The sequence below is a fragment of the Podarcis tiliguerta genome (genome assembly GCF_965153285.1).
Source record: "Podarcis tiliguerta genome assembly, chromosome: Z".
Lineage (NCBI taxonomy): Eukaryota > Metazoa > Chordata > Lepidosauria > Squamata > Lacertidae > Podarcis > Podarcis tiliguerta.
Window position 1 is genome coordinate 31,962,498 of NC_139553.1, and position 19,430 is coordinate 31,981,927.

General features: G+C 47.1%; 1 protein-coding gene across 2 annotated transcripts in view; it reads right to left on the reverse strand.

Moving 5' to 3' along the window:
* Positions 1-5,768: 5,768 nt before the first annotated feature.
* Positions 5,769-19,430, reverse strand: part of MID2 (midline 2) — a 199,342-nt gene continuing 185,680 nt past the window's right edge. For both annotated transcript variants that reach the window (XM_083424222.1, XM_083424223.1), the window contains exons 8-10: positions 18,637-18,798; positions 11,475-11,682; positions 5,769-9,984 (exon numbers count right to left, since the gene is read on the reverse strand). In XM_083424222.1, the coding sequence (XP_083280348.1) occupies positions 9,582-9,984; positions 11,475-11,682; positions 18,637-18,798 (773 nt within the window). In that variant the 3' untranslated portion in view covers positions 5,769-9,581. The remainder of the gene's footprint in view (positions 9,985-11,474; positions 11,683-18,636; positions 18,799-19,430) is intronic.

Below are 19,430 nucleotides of genomic sequence, written 5' to 3' on the forward strand. Positions count from 1 at the left end.
TACTTGTATTGTTTAAGAAAGTGTGGAACAGGTAGGCTTGCCTTTAAATGCAAAGTGAAACAAATTTTCCCACCATTCCTCTCTTGGATTAGAGACAAGTGAAATCATGCATCCACTTTCTTGTGCGGTGGCTGTTATTACAGAGGGTGGCGATGCCAGGTATGATTTGACACTTGCAGAGCCAGAAATGCCCAAAAGCTTTTAGTGACACCGCCCATCTTTGGGCACCCATTAGTCACCTTCATCCCAGCAGGAAATCAAGGAAGGATACATGGAGTAATGTACATTTCAGTGGCAAGTCTGAGATGGAGCCAGGCTCAATATGTCTATGAAACATATCATCTTTTCCTCTGGATCAAGCTTAAGTGGAACCTGGTTTTGTGCTACAAGCGAGATGGATTTGCACAGCTGACCAACCCTTGCATCAGTCCTGAAACTTTCTACTCTTGTCCTCCGATTAGGGCTGTGCACCCTGTTGATAGGCTGGCTTTTCTGTCAGTCATGGCTCCAAATGCCCCTCCTTCTGCGAGAGGTTGTGAAAGTGTAACCAAAAGCTATGCACATTCTCTGTCTCTCCCTCTTGTGTGTAAAGCCCTTTTAAAAAAGGACCAAACAAAAACATGGATGCAAACAACCAGTGCATGGAAATAAAGCAAGCATAGCAAATACCCCCCCGGAACATGAAATGGTGTGTGTGTGTAACATCTTTTCATCTTGAGGCTGTACATGTGTCAGTACAAGAGGGAAGAGAAGGAAAAGGTGGAGCTCTTCCCATAGGAACAAACCTACACCTGTTCCTGTCTCCAGGTAAGCCTGCATGTAGGCTGTTTCTGCCAGCAAGATCCAATCCCTCTTCTCCTCTGTGGCTTTCCTATGTGTGCATGAACAGGGCTCTGAGACTGGTGGTGAGGATTTTTGAGCATCTCTTGATGTGTGAAAATGTACACTAGGCTTTGCGAAAAAGAAGACCAAAACGACTCCTCTGCCCTCATTCTGTTCTTATATGAGGAGCTTCTCTGAAATTACGATCCAGCTATGGAGAGCACATTAAAAGAAACATTTCTTGGGAGAGACATATCCTTTCCCTGCCCCTCCCACCCATCCTGTAAGTTCCAAAGTACCCAGAAAGAGATCACTTTGAGCAACCCTCACACTTTACCTATGGGCTTCCCTGGGGCACCTGGTTGGCCACTGCATGAGATGGGATGCTAGACTAGATAGGTCTTCGGGCTAATTCTGCAAGCCTTTCTTAAGGTGGGCAGAGAACACAGCTTCAGGTATCAATGCTAGGGGAATTCAGATAACCACACACCCCTGTATGTGAGTGGGATGTGTGCTTGGGCTAGCCTTGCACCCATTAGCGCTTGGTGTGGAGGGGCAGTGGCACATACAGTGGTGCCTCACAAGACGAAATTAATTCATTCTGCGAGTTTTTTCGTCTTGTGAAGCACGGTTTCCCATAGGAAATGCATTGACGGTTTCCCATAGGAATGCATTGACGGTTTCCCATAGGAATGCATTGACGGTTTTAAGAAAAAGGCGCAAGACGTTTTCGTATTGCAAAGCAAGCCCATAGGGAAATTCGTCTTGCGAAGCAACTCAAAAACAAAAAACTATTTCGTCTTGCGAGTTTTTCGTCTTGCAAGGCATTTGTCTTGCGAGGTACCACTGTACTTAAAGGTCCCATCACTGCGATGTTCTAGGAGGGAGAATTGCATGGTGCAAACATGTGAAAGGGAGTACTGTGCCAAAATCCCTACCACCTCACCTCTGACAGAAAGGACTAGTGACTTCAGTGATGGGAGGTCATGTAAGCGCTGCTGCCCTTGCACACCAGCTGCTACTGCCAACACCCTCTCACCCTTGGTTGCTGTGCTTCTACAATCCAAAGCATGTCAGGAGCAGTTCAATGTGTGTACCAATGTAGAGCTTCTCAGCACAAGCGGGAAAGCAGGTGGATGCCCTCTCCTGCAGAGGAATTCTACATGTGTATACATCAAAACAGGGCGGCTCAGGGAGCTTTATCCAGCAGGCCCTAAATCTCTTGCCCCTTCTCCTTTTTTAAACTTAATTGTATGTGTGTGTATTTTACTCTGCCATATGGAGCAGTTGGGGACATGCTGCAAAGTGCAGTGCCCCAGGCATTCACCATATTATTTTCCCAGAAACATCTATCATATAAAATAGTACATGCAAATTTGTCTCATGGGCATTGTGCCCTTTAAGTATTTAGCAGTTCTTCTGCATCAATCCAAACATGGAGCCCCTTCTGACATGCTCAAAATAGGCTGTGCTGCCACAGGTCACACTGAGCCAGCATGAAAAAAAAAGAGTTGTTGTTGATTTCAACACGAGAGAGGCCTCTGAATCATTCCTCCTATTTGGATACTATCAGATGTTGACTGTGGCTAGGGGTTGGCAGAGGCTTGATGTAGCTGGATTGGGAACTTCTCTTACTCCTTAGAAGCTGGAGGGGGGGGGGCAGCAGTGTAATAGTTGAAATACCGAGGGGAGGAGGGGAGGGAGGAGGAAATTTGCACAGTACTCCAGGGAAAGCTCAATGATGAGAAAAGTCCCAATACTCCTATACTAAGAGGTAAGGTAAAGGTAAAGGTACCCCTGCCCGTACGGGCCAGTCTTGACAGACTCTAGGGTTGTGCGCCCATCTCACTCAAGAGGCCGGGGGCCAGCGCTGTCCGGAGACACTTCCAGGTCATGTGGCCAGCGTGACAAGCTGCATCTGGCGAGCCAGTGCAGCACATGGAAATGCCGTTTACCTTCCCGCCAGTAAGTGGTCCCTATTTATCTACTTGCACCCGGGGGTGCTTTCGAACTGCTAGGTTGGCAGGCGCTGGGACCGAACAGCGGGAGCACACCCCGCCGTGGGGATTCGAACCGCCGACCTTTCGATCGGCAAGCCCTAGGCGCTGAGGCTTTTACCCACAGTGCCACCCGCGTCCACATACTAAGAGGTAAGGGCTCACTAAGACCTCTTTGAAGGAAAAAGATTTGGTGCTCTGAGGACACTCCTGGTTGCCTGCTCTGATCTGGGGAGTCTGGAACAATAAGGATGCTACGGATATTTAGGAAGCTGCTTTAAACCTAGAGCTGTCCATTTACCTCTTTGATCCCGCCAACATGGAGTGGGCAGAAGAACACAGGAAGTGCTGAGAACCAATTGGCGAATGTGTGTGTGTGTGTGTGTGTGTGTGTTTGTGTCCACACAGTCTCATTTAAAACTGGTTAATCTTGAGCATGCCTTTTGCCATCAGGGGATGAAATGTCTGCACCCAAAATATAACCACACAATTTAGCCCAAATGCCCAATGTTCTGCTCCACACAAAGACACACCTGGAACGTATACATATATATTATATATTTTATGTATATATATATATATATTTATATTTTATATATACACATTAACAAAAAAGCTGCAAAACCCCCGATTATGTTACATATGAAAAGAAAGTCCGACAGGTTTCACGGTAACCAAAATTCCACCACATCCCCAAAATCAGATTACAATGCAGCTAACATGATACAAGTAGCCAAGTGCAGCACAGGGTCAGGGGTCAGGGAAGAGCCAACAGATGTCTCCAGGGAGAAAAGCTCTTTAAGTGGGCTCCAAATTACTTCACTTCTTTGACCCCACCAAAGTAAGCAGGGGTTGAATGCAGAAGTGCACCATGTTATGACTGCAGGAAGTACTGAGGGCCTTGCTATTGGCCGAGGGGCAGGGGGATGCTGTCTCACGTTTAACACTGGGCTGTTTCCACCAATCAGACAACTCCCTAAAGAGTGGGCTATGCACTGCTTGATCAATAGCATGAGTCACTTTCCAGTGGTTCTGCTACATGGAAACTCCATGCAATCCCCCCCCCCCATGCCAATAGTACACAGCCCTCTGGTCCCAGGGATTCCTTTTATGGACACAGACTCTCTCATAATCACCACTGGGTGTTTCCACATCAAGAGGATGCTACATGTTAGGTGTGGAGCAATTAACATGCAGGCTGGCTGTTAGGGACTGAGACTGCATCCACATTTAAAGCACATTTGACATGGTTTCCCCCCAAATAATTCTGGGAACTATAGGGTGCTGATAACTGTAGCTCTGTGAGGAGGGGTAATCAAGAGCTTCCAGGATTATTTAGGGGAAACCACATGCTTTAAATGCATGGTGCAGATTTGGCCTGAAGTTATAAAGCCAAAAGCCGCTGGAGAAGTTCCTCAAAATGAGCACACTGCTAAAATAGTGATGGAGGAAGACGCAGGTACCTTTCCCTTTCCCTCATATATTTGCTGGTACAAAACACAGCTGCAGCTTGGATCCTAGTAGACAAGGCAAAGGAAGTAGACATCTCCTACTAGCTGGACCAAAGTCATAAGCATCACCACCCAGCCATCACCACCCGTTGCCTCTTCCCTTCCGCTGCCTGCCAGAAGACTGGCTCTATCCAGTGCCTCTTTAATCAGTGTAAAACTGATCAAGTGCTATGCTCAATGGTCCTTGTGCTCAGGCCCTAATGGAGGCCACGTGCCCTCTCTGGTAGTCCTCATTAGTGCCGCTGGGGCGATCAGAAAACAAGCCCGCCCCGTTACCACAACCTCAGCCAGCCACACATGCAGGCATTTTGAGCTGGAATGTTGTGACCAGCCACTCCAAGAGAGAGAGATTTCTATCTTGAAGCACCAGGTGATGATTTTTATTTGTTCTCACTGCATTTGGCTGGAGAGGAAAGAGGAAGTCAGGGTGAAAATGCCTGTGTGACTGGCTTGTGATGCTCTCAGACGCCCAGCCTGTTCCTTCTCACCAGTGGTCTGAGCAGATGTTTATTTCCCAAAGATGCTTGCACACAGAAACACAATTTCCCAACACATGACAGGGAGGTGTCATTTGCTTGCAGCTGCAGTGTGCTCTCCTGCTTTCATTAAAGTAGCCAGCCTCAAAAACTCTTTAAGAGATGTAGAAAACACTGTGCAAGGGAAGCGCTCCAGCTCATTCTGATCTCCTGCTCCCAGGAGAAGCTATTATCACCCTACTGCCATTAGCACAGGCAATTCAGAGTTGATGAAAAAGCATCCCTCACTGCAACCACAGCAGCCAGCTTCAGAAAAACATTCCCCGCTTGCCCCGAGAGCTGGAATCAGTCAAGGTCCTGGGTTGGACTCTTGGACTCTTTGGAGGAGCTCTAAGGCCTTCACAGCCAAAACCCCAAGAGCAGCTGCATGGGCTCTGAGATGCTGCAATGGACAAAAGAGGCAGAAGGACAGAATGACAAAAAGGGGTCCCAAAGAAAAGTGCCTGTGATGTAGGGAATCGAGCCTCTTGGATGGCAGAAGGAAGACTGGCAGTGCAAAAGAGTCCAGACAGATTGCAGAAGGTCATGTTAGGACCCCCATCACTGGTCGCCTCTTGACTTTAGAGCATGCATTATCTACAGCAGCAGTCATCTACACTGCCTTGTAAGCCCAAGCCTTCATTAAAGCAGCTCTAGCGTTTAGGTAGGGGGCTGTGGCTCTCCAAATGCTGCTTGACACCATCCCATCAACCTAGACCATTGGCTCTGAGGTTTGATGGAGTCCAATGTTTGGAGTCCTGCATCCACCACCACCCCTCTGCGCAAAGAACCATTCATTGAGGTTGTGAAAACCAAGCAAAATACAGACTGGGACTTTCTTTAGGATGACTCTCCCTTCCCCCAAACCCTACCCACCCTCCCAATTGGGAAACCTGTCGGTCTGATTAATCATATTTTTCAAAAAAAAAAAAAAGTTAAATAAATGGTAAAGCATATCCTTTCCTGTAAAGGCCTTTAGTGTTAATCTGCTCTTACTGGGCAGATAATTCCTTCTCCCCACTGCAGTGACAGGCTGCTTGCTGTCTGAGCTGCACTACTGTGGGCCTCAGGTAGGCAATCCACAAAACAAAACAGAAAACAACAAAAAGAAAACAAAACCAAAAGAAAAAACCAAAACAAGCATGTTAGAGAGACAAGTTCTGGCACATTTGTTGTGCACATCCAGGGAATTTGTATGGAGAAGCATTTAGTCCATGGACTCACCTTCCAAAGTGGTACTGCCTTAGTTAGGATTGCCATATTTCAAAAAGTGAAAATCTGCTGTTGAGCTTTTTCTTTCTTTCTTTTTTGACAAAGCTGTTGAGCTTCCAAATGCAGTATTCCAGGTATGTCTGCAAAATTCCGGGTGTATGGCAATCCTGTCTTAGGGAGGTCACTAATCCATTCCCCCTGGGAGCCAAGGATGGATGAGCTGGAGGTCACTCCTGAATCCTCCAACTTGGTCTGCTGGCAAACAGAACACTCACTTCTCCCACCATGCCTGACACACACCTGAAACGCCATATTGTGTTAACACACAGTAGAAGGGGAGGGGCAGGGAAAGAGAGCAAATTCTTCCCTTCAAGAAGAGAAAATTTTCAGGGGATGGATGACAAGGAGAGGAGTGGAACACCCCCCAGCACAGATGCTGCTGTTCAGATACGATATCCAACTCCCTCCCCACAAACTCTGCATAATTTACTCTGACTTTAGATTGTGCTGTTTCTTGATGCAAATGCATTATTACGTTTGAACAGAGCGCTTCCTTATCTTGCATAATGTCCCAGCTTTAGTAGCTCAATCCTAGCACTGGGAATTTCCAGAAGGTGTTCTTTTCTTTTTGGTGAGTGTGTGTGTGTGTGGCAGGGGAGGGGAATGTTCCCAGAAAGTGGGTAATGCAAGGAGACATGAGGATCTGTTGTGGTCCAGAAGCACAATTGGAGGACACACGGCAGAGAAAGAAAAGCCAAGAATGAGTATTCTATCTCTCAAATTGTGGCAATCTCTGTAGATTTTTTTTCGCTCCCATGCTTTCAAATGTTTCTGTGACTACTATTTGGTGGCTAGTTACCCTTTTACCTCTCTTTCTCAAAGAAAGCTAAGATACTCAGAAATTCAAGCCAGATTATTGGATTCTGTGCAAAACCATGCACCATGGAATTGAAAGTGATAAAAGAATAACTGTATATTAGCATTAAGGAAGGTGATCTGGATTTCTAAATGCAAAATCATTATGGGGATGTAGATTCTTTTCTTCTTCTTTTGGCGGTAGTGTGTGTGTGTGTGTGTGTGTGTGTGTGTGTGTGTTCTAGGTTCACTTATTCCCTAGGTAAGTAGTCTTCAACTTTTCCAGACCCAGGACTCATCTTAACCCAAACATGCATTTGGGGATTTAAAAAATAATAATCTATATATATCTATATACACTGTCATTTATTTGAATGGTACTGGTGCTGCTGTTGTGACCCATCTTAGATCAGATCCAAAAAGGAATCTCAACCCACCAGCTGAAAATCAATGCTCTAGATCTCCTTTCTGGAGTAAGCAAAGCAAAACAAAACAAAACAAAACAAAACAACAAAACAAAACAAAACAAAACAAAACAAAACAAAAAAAACCTCTGTTTTTAAAGCTGAGGTCCATATCAATAATACAATTGAAATAAAAACTTGAAAGGCAGTCATGCCTTGTGAATCTGGCAGATAAATTCAGCAGCAAACACAAGAGGGTGCCTCAGGATCCTGCCAGTAGCCTTGAGGCAACAAAAACTAAATTTACCTAAGCCCACTTTAAGGCCATCTAAGCACCGTTGCTACCATCTTACAGATACCGATTTCGCAGAGAGGAATGCCACCCACTTGCTGGGCACAGGGTCTGAAACTGACAGGAGTTGAGCCTGTACATTCCACTCCTAGGATTTGTTTGCTTTCTTCGACTGCTACAGGCCACAGAACCAACACCAGCCACTCCCGAAAAGAAAGCATAAACAGTGCCATCTTCCCTCCACTTATGCTGGGCAAAGGGGGAATACCTTTCACTCTGCTCCATCCAGTGCTTTTGCCTAGAATTCCCACCCAAAGCCCCTTCTTTGGGTTGCTGTGTCATCTGGCACAACGTCTCTGGAAACAACAAGGAGCTCCTGGCTGTGCTCTAAAGGCTCTAGGATACTCTTTGCAGACTGAAAGCCAATGACGACATTTGCTACACACAGGATACGGTCTTGAAAGAAGCAGGAGCCACTGGACAAAGAAGTAGCCTCTACCAGTTGGGATCCCATATTAACAAGTAAACCACTGGACTAGAGTGTGCGCTAAACTTTCCTTCTTATGTTTTAAATGTGCGCGGTTTTTTTTAAAACAACCACCCCCTTTCCCTGTGATGAAGCTCCTGCCAAACTCAACTGACAGATGCTTGAAAAGAGTCCCTGTTGTCCAGGGAGCAAAGGGAGACACCACTGCATCTCAGAAGCCAGATATGGCACAGTAGTCATGGTCTTTCAGGCTTCGTGGACTGCGCCACCCCTTTTCTGAACGTAGCATGTTCCTTGTAATACTATGGACTGTTTCATACGTTCACAAAACCCTTACATGAAAGGCACTTCTGCTCAGGGAACAAAATAAATCAGCCAGTAAAATGCCACATGGGATCACCAGATCATGAACATGCATGGACTTGCTGCAACTCGCCAAGGCTTTCCAGCATGTACACATTCCATTTATACAATAATCCTCTGCAGATGTTGCCTCCGTGTCTTTTATCACAGTGATGAGGAAACTGTGGCCTCGCAGAGGTAGTTGGATCCCAGCTCCCATCAGTCCCAGCCAGCATGGGCAGGGATATTGTGAGTTGTCATCCACCAACTTCTGCAGAGCCACAGGATTCTTATCCTCAGTACAGAGCTCTTTCAGATGACCGGGTGGAGGATTGTATGTCGGACTTTGCTTGTTGGTTCCGGCCCTGAAATGGGGCACCCCAGAGAGCTGCTTGCCATATGCATGCTCAGTGCAATGCCTGAGGAGCCAACACAGCAGTACTTGTGTAGATCCTCACGTGATCAGAGTTCCAATGGCACAGAAGGCCTATGGCCCTTTGCAGACCACATGCTGAGTTCCCAGACTCAGGTATATAGTATTGTGAGTGGGTATATCAGCTGTGGTCCCATTTCCTCCTCCACACACAGTCCAAACGCATGGAGGCAACACCTGCAGGTGGGCAAGACGACCCATCTCTAAGATACCTGTGACGCTAAATATGTGTGACAATCTTGTCTTTTCTAGGTAACAGCTTGGGTTCCAATTCTGTTTGGCACCCACTCAAAATGGCGGGCTGGGAACTACTAGGTGTTCCAAGAACACTCTTTCCACACAAAAGAAAAAAGAAAAGAAAGAAAAAAAAGGGTCTTGCTTTTCAACTTCCTGGCAACCAAGAAGGGACTGACCCACCCAAAGCCCTGCCATGACACCCTTTTCCCCACCAGAAATGAACAAGGCATGCCAACTCCCATCGGAGAAAATTCAGTAGTGCTACCAAACAAAAACAAAAACAAAATCCAGTTCACGAAACACCACCTACACTCCTCCAAGAGGGTGTGCCAAAGAGGTGGGTTTTCCTTAGGATATAAGCTAGCCCAGTGTGGCAAGATGCTGCTCACCACGATAGGAAGCAGAAGCCCACCTTCCAGCCTAGTTGCACAGAAGTTCCTGAGGCTTGGGCTGGAAGGGAAGGGCCTTTCTGACTCAATGGCAGGTTTTCATCCCTGATACGTATGGGGACTCTTGCGGTCGGCAGTTGCATTCTTGCTGCCCGGGGTAGTCTATGAAGTCTGGGGCGGGCAGACCTGATATGACCATTAAAGATTTGTTCCAAATGGTGAAGGTGGGGCAGACCGGCAGGATGAAAGATATCTCGAAGGTGTGCAGGTGGAGAGAGTTGGCCGGGTCATAGAAGGACAGCACGTTGTTGTCATAGTCCAGGAGGATGCCCAGGCGCTTCATCTGCGGATGAACGTCTACCAGCATCTCCTTGTTGTTGTGCCGCACCACAAAGTTGTTGTTGCAGCGGGAGAAGACCCAGGAGGAGGAGTTCTTGCCAATCCACTCATTCTTGGGGGCTGATTTGTAGGCGATGCCAATTGCATACCTGGAGAGGCAGAAAACAAAAACAGTGGCATTCAAGAGACTGGCTGAAACAAGAGATAAGAACTGGAAGTCATGGGCTGGTGGTGCAGTCTTAAAATTAACCATGTCTACCCAGCAGTAAGCCCATTCAAGTTCCCTGGTTTACTTCCAGGTAAGTGAGCAGAGTATTGCTGTCTAAATCAATTCAATCAGTCTGGCACAGGGTCTAAGGCTGTGTACACACCATACAGTTAAAGCATATGATTTCCCCTGAAGAATTCTGGAGATTGCAGTTTACCCCTCACGGAGCTGTAATTCTCAGCACCCTTAACAAACTACAATTCCAAAGATTCTTTGGGAGAAGTCACGTGCTTTAAATATATGCTGTGCATGCAACCCAGCTGCTAGACTTCAACCAGGGAAGACCAGATTCTAAATCCCCACTCTCTTTTTGAAAATGGAGAACCATCTCAATCGTGCAACTCAAATAAGCTGCTCGCTTTCACCCAACTGTACTGTTGTCGTCTCACCCGGCCCTACCTGGAGATGCCGGTCAGTGAACCTGCGAACCTCTCCATGCAAAGAAGACGCTCTGCCACTGAGCTGCAGTCCTTTCCCACTCTAAGCCTTTGTAGGCAGGTTACAAATCAAAACCCATTGATCAAACTTACCACTGAAGCACCTAGCTAAGGCTCAGTGACAATACATGCAATGAGAAGCCAGCCCTTAAGTCAGCAAAATGTAAACAATGGGCTTGTGCAAAATTTGAAGTTGTTCTCTGGCCATGGACCAACCAGGTAGAACCCAGCACTTTTTGTTGCGGGTGGGGACAAAATAAGAATGGATGCTAGCTCAGAGGAGGGCAATTCAATTGGAAAACTGGTGTGTGTGTGTGTGTGTGTGTGTGTGTGTGTGTGTGAGAGAGAGAGAGAGAGAGAGAGAGAGACGATGTTTCAGTGGTAACCATTGGAAGATGCAAGTCCACCCCCCTGCCCACCCCCCGCTGTGCCTTTGATCAATGCATTTCTGTGTGACACATGCCCCGAGGCTCGCTTTGAATCACAGCAGCCGTTCCCTGGCTCAATTATATGTGCCCTCCCTCCCTGCAGCGCAGAGTGAGCAGCGCCGGCTCACGTACCTGGAAGAGTACACACACAGCCTGCGCTGCTCTCGCTGCCGACGTGTGTTTTTAAATGAAGCCCTTCAGCGAAAGAGACTTGATGAAAACGGCATTCTTAGAGGTATGTGTTTTCAAAGCAAGAGCAGTTCCCAACAGCTTCTGCTGCACCTACGCAGGTGTTGCAAAGGGGACTTGGCTGGCAGGGCCATTGGGAAGTAGCAGGTTCCTTGCTGATGGGCACAATAACCCAGCAATCTATGCCTGGACTATAAGCCTGGGGACTCAGCTCTCCGAGTAAACGAAAGGGAGACAGGCTCACTCCTTCTTCCTCCCAGGCACCGTGCCCCTGCTTATTCTATGTTAGGCTCAGCACCAACAGCAGAGCCACTTACCAGGTGGAGGAGCCGACTGTCACCTCCCAGTAATGGCAGCCGCTGTCAATGAAAATGTTGCCTGCGGCACCATAGCATCCTGTCCCGCTGAACCTCTCGGGAGTGTGGCTTTTTTTCAGGGAGCTCTCGTCCTTCTCCATTTGGAGCCCATCGTTGGAGATCTTCAGCTTCTTGTGTGCCATTTTGGGGTCCAGTTTGAAGGGCTGGCCTACGAGGACCAGAAAGAGAACGAAGGTGACGCAGGGCAAAGAGAAACTTTAAAAAGGTACAGAGGCCCCCACCTCTCCCAGCAGCTTGCTTGCTTTGCTTATTTCCCACTTTCAGAGCCCAAAAGAGGAACCCAGAGCTGCTTACAATCATAGTAATAATTGTAATGGGAGCCTTTTTGGCTGAAGAGTGGGGTACAAATATTCTAAACATACATACATACATACATTCATACATACATACATACATACAAAAAACAAAACCAATTTAAGAGAAGATAGCTTACTAAAGGTTAAATAATCATAAACATGCTCTGGGGATAAGGCAGTAGCATAAATAAATATGGGTAATGCAGTATTTCTGGAGGCTGGATGAGAAGGCGTACGAGCCTCCTAAGACAAGGAGTTCCAAAACTCCCAGGTTTGTTTGTTTGTTTCATTTCCAATCAGAACTATTGTCCCTGTTGGGTTGTCTTTAAGGAAGGGAATGCAAGTGGCCACTTTAGGACTATAGAAGGCTCCCTATAACCAGCCCCAGTCAACAATCTGGCTGCAGCTCTTTGAGCCAGCGGAAGTTTCTTAGCACTTTTCAAAAGCAGCTCCACATGTTACAGCAGACCAAAGGGATGTAACTAAGGCATGCTGGGATACCTCAAGTCAGTAGAGCATGACACTCGAATCTCAGCGTCATGGGTTCGAGTCTCACATTGGGCAAAAGATTGCTGCATTGCAGCAGGTTGGACTAGATGACCCTCATGGTCCCTTCCAACTCTACGATTCTATGCGTCAATGTGGCGAAATCAGGCATCTCAAGAAATGAGCGCAGCTGGCACACCAGCTTTAACTGTACAAGTGCATTCCCAGCCACCACAGAAACCTAGGCATCTGTGCTCAGGGCCAGTGGCGTAGCGTGGGTTGTCAGCACCCGGGGCAAGGCAAGTAATTTGCGCACCCTAACCCGTGGATTTGCGCCCCCTAACCCTAACCCCAGATGTTGCGCCCGGTGCGGCCGGCCCCCCCTGCACCCCCCACACTACGCCACTGCTCAGGGCTGAGTCCTGGAGTAAGCCCAAATTGCAAGCCTGTGTCTTCAGGGGGAGGGCTACCCCATCCAGCCTAGGCTGAATCTCTATTCCCTGCTCTGCCTTCCAGCTGACCAAGAGCACCCGTCCTGTTTGGATTAAGTTTCCATTTGTTCTCACATTTCTAAGGATCCTGTCCACATCCTCAGGCTGTACAAATTGGAATGTATCATTAACACTGGACAAGCAGAGACCAAAGTTACACCCACCAGACCTGTATCAACTATAGTGTCCAAGTCAGAAGGGTGATTTTGTCAGAGAAGCGCTGAGCAAATTGTTCACAGCAGGCCTTCGATTGGTCTAAATTCTCCTTATGTGGGCCAGAGTGTAAAAGATCCCTGAACACTGAAAACAGCTGTGCTGGACAGCTCCTCACTGATGCAATGGAGTTCACACTGCTACAGAATAGGTCTTCAAAGAGACTCCAGCCTGCATTCAGTTGGACTCATTCTGAGTTTTCCACCAACATCACTCTAGTTGCTGTCTCATGCACTTCATTGTCACTAGCTCCCCAGAGAACCAGGAGGCTGGTTTGGATCCACTTCATGAGAGGGGATGATCAGAAGCGATCATGTCCACCATCCTGGTCATTTCTCCATTCCAGAGATCCAATAGGGCTAATATATCTATCAAGTCTTGCATGTGGTCTAAGCTTCATCCAGGGGGTCCACATGTGTCTGCTGATTTGTAGTTGAAGAAGGGAGATGGCACACGCCCATTGTATTAAACATTAATGTTGATTTTCAATTGTATTTCTATTGCTTCTTTTATTTCTTCCTGGCAGAAGTCTCTACCCACCTGGAGATGCTGGGGACTGAACCTGGGACCTTCTGCACTGCAAAGCAGATGCTCTGCCACAGAGCTATAGCCTCCTCACATTTTTAAAGACAGATCTTTCTGCTCTGGGGTTCCTAACAGACAGCCAGGGAGATATTTGTGCAAGGGACAGAAATGGAGATGGAGACCCAGAAAAGCAGGGGAAAGTCGGATTAACATTAATGGGAGTTATTCAGGCACATTGCAGGGAGAGCACAGCCCCCTTAAGTGCTGGTGTAATAGTCTTACAGAGCGGCAGAGACCATCAATGCATCATTTAGTCGTTCTCGCCCACATCCACAGTCACTCCCCACAACAGACGCTCTGTTATTACATCCTACAGGAAAGCATGCCTTCGCGGCTTCACAGTAATTTTTCCAGCACCGATAGAAGGTCTCGCCTTCAAGGGACTTTTCCTCACATGCAGGCTCAGGCTGCAGAAACCAATCAAAGGCAGAAAATGAGGGGCTTTTTTTTTGTAGATTCTGCCAGGCGACCGTGGCAAGACTCAGCCCTTAGCCATCAAAGTGCACACTTTCCAAAACTGTGCAGAACAGTGGGAGGGGGGAATATTCCATTGCTTAAGACAGTGGCCCTGTCTGCACTACACATTTAAAGCAGAATAATGCCACTTCAAACTTCCGCGGCTTCCCCCAAAGAATCCTGGGAACTGTAGTCTGCAAAGAGACTATGAAGAGTCCCTTCATTGAGTTAAAATTCTCAGTGTGGCTTAATGCCTCTTCCTCAGTCTCTCTGCTCCTAGGTTGTTCCTTTGCTGCTTGCCTAGCACCCTTTCTACTTCCAAGTACCTGCTTCCTCTCCAGCCACTGGGAGCTGAACCTCTTGAGCACTCAGATCCAAGCTCCTAACAGGTGAACCACATCACTTGCAGAACATTCCCTTGCCAGTTCACTCATAAGAGCAGCTTGGCTGGATCAGGCCAAAGGCTCATCTAAGCCCAGCATCTTATTCTCACAGTGGTCAACCTATGGGAAGTCTACAAGTAGGACCCGAGATCAACACAGCTCTCCTCACTTGTCAAAACAAAATAAAAAAACTCCTTCCAGTAGAACCTTAGAGACCAACTAAGTTTGTTAATGGTATGAGCTTTGTGATTACCAAGCTTTGTGGTATGAGCTTTGTGATCACTTGGCATTACCAGCAACTGGCATTCAGAGACATACTTCCTACCACAGTGCAGGTAGAACGTAGGCATCATGGCTAGTAGACAGGTGGCCATATTCTTCATGAAATTCTCTAGCCCTCTTTTTAAAGCCTTCCATTAAGAGACAGAATGCAACACGGGTTGGAACTTTGGTCAGCTCCAGTAAAAGAAATTCTCATGACAGCAGTGGGGAATCTCCAGCGCATGAGTCTAAACTATGCCCACCTGCCCCCTATGGATGTAAGATGGCATCATTTTCATGTCTGTCTTGTATTCATGGCATGCAGCACAGTTTCCATGCCTCTGCAGTTCGTCCTCCATAAAAATCCACTTTATTCATCCTGCTGCCTGCTGTGGCAAAGTTACCTAACCTATGCAACTTATTATAGAAATTCTGTTAAGTTACATTGCCATTACGTTATTCCACCATACTCATTTCAATGCAAAGGAAACACAGTGCAATTTTTTAAAAAAAAAATTGGGAGGGACGACACACATAAAATCAATTTTGTATTGTTTGGAGGCAGAAGGCAGCAACCATAAATACTAACTCTTGTTTCCATCATAATTCTATCTGCTCCACACCTGACGTTGATTCATGGGGGTGGGGCTGCTGGGCAGATCTCCACCCACTTCACAAGATTCATTGCAGCCACCATCTCCACTGCAATCACATTGGGAAAGACTGCGCAACCTGAGGAAAGCACCACCAGACAGGCTGTTCCGAGGGGGAGGGCGGGGCTGCCGCCCATCTGCCGGCTTTGGCCATCTGCAGCTGCACATCTCAAGAGTTCCTCAGAACCTATCCTGGTTAATATGCCGCTGATGATAACGGGCAGGTCTCTGAGCCCAGCTGGCACTGCAGCATGCCAGCTCCCCCTCGAGGGTGTTCTTGAGCTTTGAGGAGTTACTGACTTCAGTCGTAGCCGAGTTCTGCAAATTCTTGAACAATTATATGACAGGAGAGTGTACATGTGCATTTTCTGGAGGGGCAGTAACAAAATACTTCTATTGCTCAACAGAAGCAGATGTGCAGACAAAGCCCACCTGAGCAGATCTCTGTTGGTTTTCTGTGGGGGTGGGGAGCTGTCAGACTCATCTACTGAGGGTGGGGGGCTTTTGAGCATTAAAGCTGTTGAATGTTTATTTTATGTGTTGTTTTTCTTCCCGTTTATCAATGGCTTTTACAGATTTTTGATATTGCAAGAGTGCCTGTGAGCACTCTTCCCTGGAGTGCAGGGAAGACAATATTTTAGGAAAAGATGAAAAATACTAAACACATAAATGAATGCAAGCCACAAGTACAAAAACAGGAGGTTTGTGGCAGGATTGGATGGCAGTGGTTTATTTCAAGGAGGGGGAAACATATCTTCTAAATATGATGATAACTAGGTATCCCACTCTCCCAATTACCAATGGCAAGAAAGATGTGGTGGTTCAGCAACAGTGGCATGCAGAGAACAGTTCAAAGTGCCCTGCCAATTGCCCATGCATAATTCAAATCCTGCCTTCTGGGAAAGGCAAGCACTGGGAGTGCTTGAAATTAAGGCGCAGGCAAGCTTTGGGCTGGGTATGAATGGCTCAGTTGAGCAAATCTTGCTCCTTGAGTTCAGAATGGTCTCAGTGGAACAACTACTCTTTGCTTTCTATCCAGTTACCCTGACAGAAAATCAAATGCCAGCATCTGCAGCCCACCTAGGAACATCATCCCAAAGGAAAATGGCCAAGCTACCTTTCACAAGATCCTGGCATCTGGCAAAGTACCCTTCTGGTTTGTGGAACTCTTTCTTGCAGATGTGTCCTGCAGGACCCCTTGGAACAACTTTAATTAAGAGGCCGGGTATCATTGGAGAGCCACAATAGTGACTGTGCATCTCTCCATTCAAATGCCCTTCTACTCATCCCCTTGGGGGCTGGAAGATGCCAGTACAGTTTCAATGGCCAAGCAATCTTCCTAGCGTGACAGTGGGGTGGGGTGGGGGGTTAAGGAGCAGTGCTGTTTCTGCAACAAGACTCTTTATTTCAAATCGGCAATATAATCGCTAGGCTTGGAATTTCAGCAGCACGTTCTTGAAATCTCTTGCTCCTTATTTGACAAGCGTAGGAAGTCAAAAGCTGACAGATCCACAGCAAAGAATCTGAACCAAGCCTTTGATTGGGTGCTCAGTTAATCTAGCAAATGGAGTTTCTCTGTGCAGAGCACTTAGCTGCATCCTAATCTCTCAGCTGACTGGCAGAAAAGGCGGCTGGCCTAGCCACCCCACCTTAGCCATATCCTTAATTCTCAGCAATTTATTGACGCATGTTTACTCCCCTCCGACGGAGGTGGTCTGTTAGCACTCGGCTTATCTGTCAAGCTAACAATTCAATCTTCTTTGGAGCCCACGCAAAAATCCAAGTGATTAAAATCATAAAAAGAGAGTGGGGTCTATGGTTTGGCTTTTCATCAAAGCTGAGCCATTTGTCTCCAACATGCGGGGCAAGTTTTATTTGGTATTTATATCCACGCAATGTGCCTTCTCAGGGAGTGATGGGAGTGGTAGGAAGCAATAAATCATTTTAAAACACCCAGTCAAGTACAGCAGGTAGGGCAGGATTGAAACATCAAGCAAAACAGAGAGAGGCAGAGCTTCTGGGAAATTGGGGGGGGGGGGGTCCCACAGAAAATTCAGCTTCTGCTGGCTGTGCAAGGCTGCGCCAAATTATAAGACAGAGCATGGCGCACCAGAATTTCTTGTACAACCTGACACCTTCCATCTCTGCCTCTGTTCTCCCTACATGCATTGCCTACCTTCACACTACTGTCAAAAGTCTAGTGACTTGGATCCTCTTATAGAAATTCATAGAAGAAAAGGCTCCTGTCTCCTCTTCCAGCTGTGCTGTGACACCCCAAATGCCTCTGTGGAGGAACTGGGGTCCCTATTGAGTAAAGTGAGATGGGGAGTGGGGGAATTCCTGGAAAGGAAGGAGAAGAGGAAGGGCCAGAGCTCTGTGGTAGAGCTTTGCATGTAGAAGGTTGCAGGTTCAATTCCTGACATCTCCAGGTAGGACTGGGAATGTCAATACTGAAATAGATGGGTCAATGGTCTAATTCAGGAAGCTTCCTACACCCCATGGGAAACGTCCCTCCCATGAACTTCCTTAATTTGAGGAAGTCAATGTCATAATAATGGCACAATTGCTGCATCCATCTAGCTATGTGCAGAGACCCTTGAACTCAGCCTTCCCCAACTTGGAAACCTCTGGATGTTTTCGACTACAACTCCTATTAGCCTAAGCCAGCACTGCCACTGAATGGTTCAGAGTCTGGAACCTAGAATGTTCCAAGTGGAAATTTGTGGAGAAACAGCACTGTTTTCACCATCCGTTTACTCATGCCCAGGCCCTTGGATGTCACCATGTGTCTCTGTTCCCCTGGCCATTTCATCCCAACACTGCCTCCCCACCCCCTTTTGCAGCCAGCAGGGGTATCTTCAACCTTGTCCCCACCTTGCTTTCATCTACCATAAAAGAACTAGCAAGCCAGCAGCTGGGGGCCACAACAATCCTGCCAACAGAAGGATGCAGCCTAATGCAGCCTAAATCAAGACACTAAGTGAGCCCAGCATCCCTACACAGAGATCCATTGTTCATGGAGCCTCAGTAGCGGCCAAATATCCAAGGACCGGGGCATCTCTAGGAATGAGTTCTGAATAACTGGCCACTTTGTAGAAATTGCCGAGATGGACAGGGTTTCCCAAAGGTGACACACACTGCAGGGGGGTTCCTGAGCTAAGACTACAGCCCTGAGCAAACCATACATCTGTAAAGGAGCTTTGAATGCAACCCATTCACACCATGACTTCCCCTCCTCATTTGCTGCTTGGAAGAAAGGCATGCCTGGAGACACGTACTGTTTGTCTTGAGCCTGGCGGGTTCACTGTTCCGGCTGCCAGCCTGGTTTATCGCCTTGACGAGGAAGATATATCTCGTGCCACTCTGCAGCCCATGCACTGTGTAGTGATTCTGCTTGATGTTGGGGACGATCATCCAGCTGTCCATAGAATTGTAGAGGCCTGCAGGAGGGAGCACAGAGGATATCAGAAAAGGTCTGCAAAAGGCCCATTGAGACTAGCATCCTGCCTCCCACAAGGGGCGACAAGATGGCTTTTGGAAGGAAGCAAGCAAGCACCAGGTGCCCCTCAGTGCTCATCCCCCAGCAAATGGAATTCCAAAGCATCCTCTCTCAGGATACAGAAGTTCCAATTAGCTAGAGAGGGACAGATCAACCAATTTCCGGACGATGTCAGTTTTGCAGGTGTTCAACCGTTAAGTTATTTCTATCCTGTTTCGCACCCATCCCTATCCTGCTTTTAAGCCTGCACAAAAACGAGCATTTAAATGGCACACATTTTGCCCCAAAACATGCATTTTGTACACATTTCTCCCAAAATGATACATTTAGTCTGCAAGATATGCATTTGGAACACTTTTTGTTTTTGTTGTTTAAAAAACCTGATACCTGCATTGCAAAATGTGAAGATCGCCTGCATTGTCAGTATGGGAAGTGTAGATTAAGGCTGGTTCACTTAAAAACATGGACCAAATTACATTATCACCAGCATCCCTACAGTTAGCTATCATGGCCACTGCCTGTTGCTGGAACGTACCCCCCCCCCCAAATAAATCTGTCTAATCCAGAGAGTGG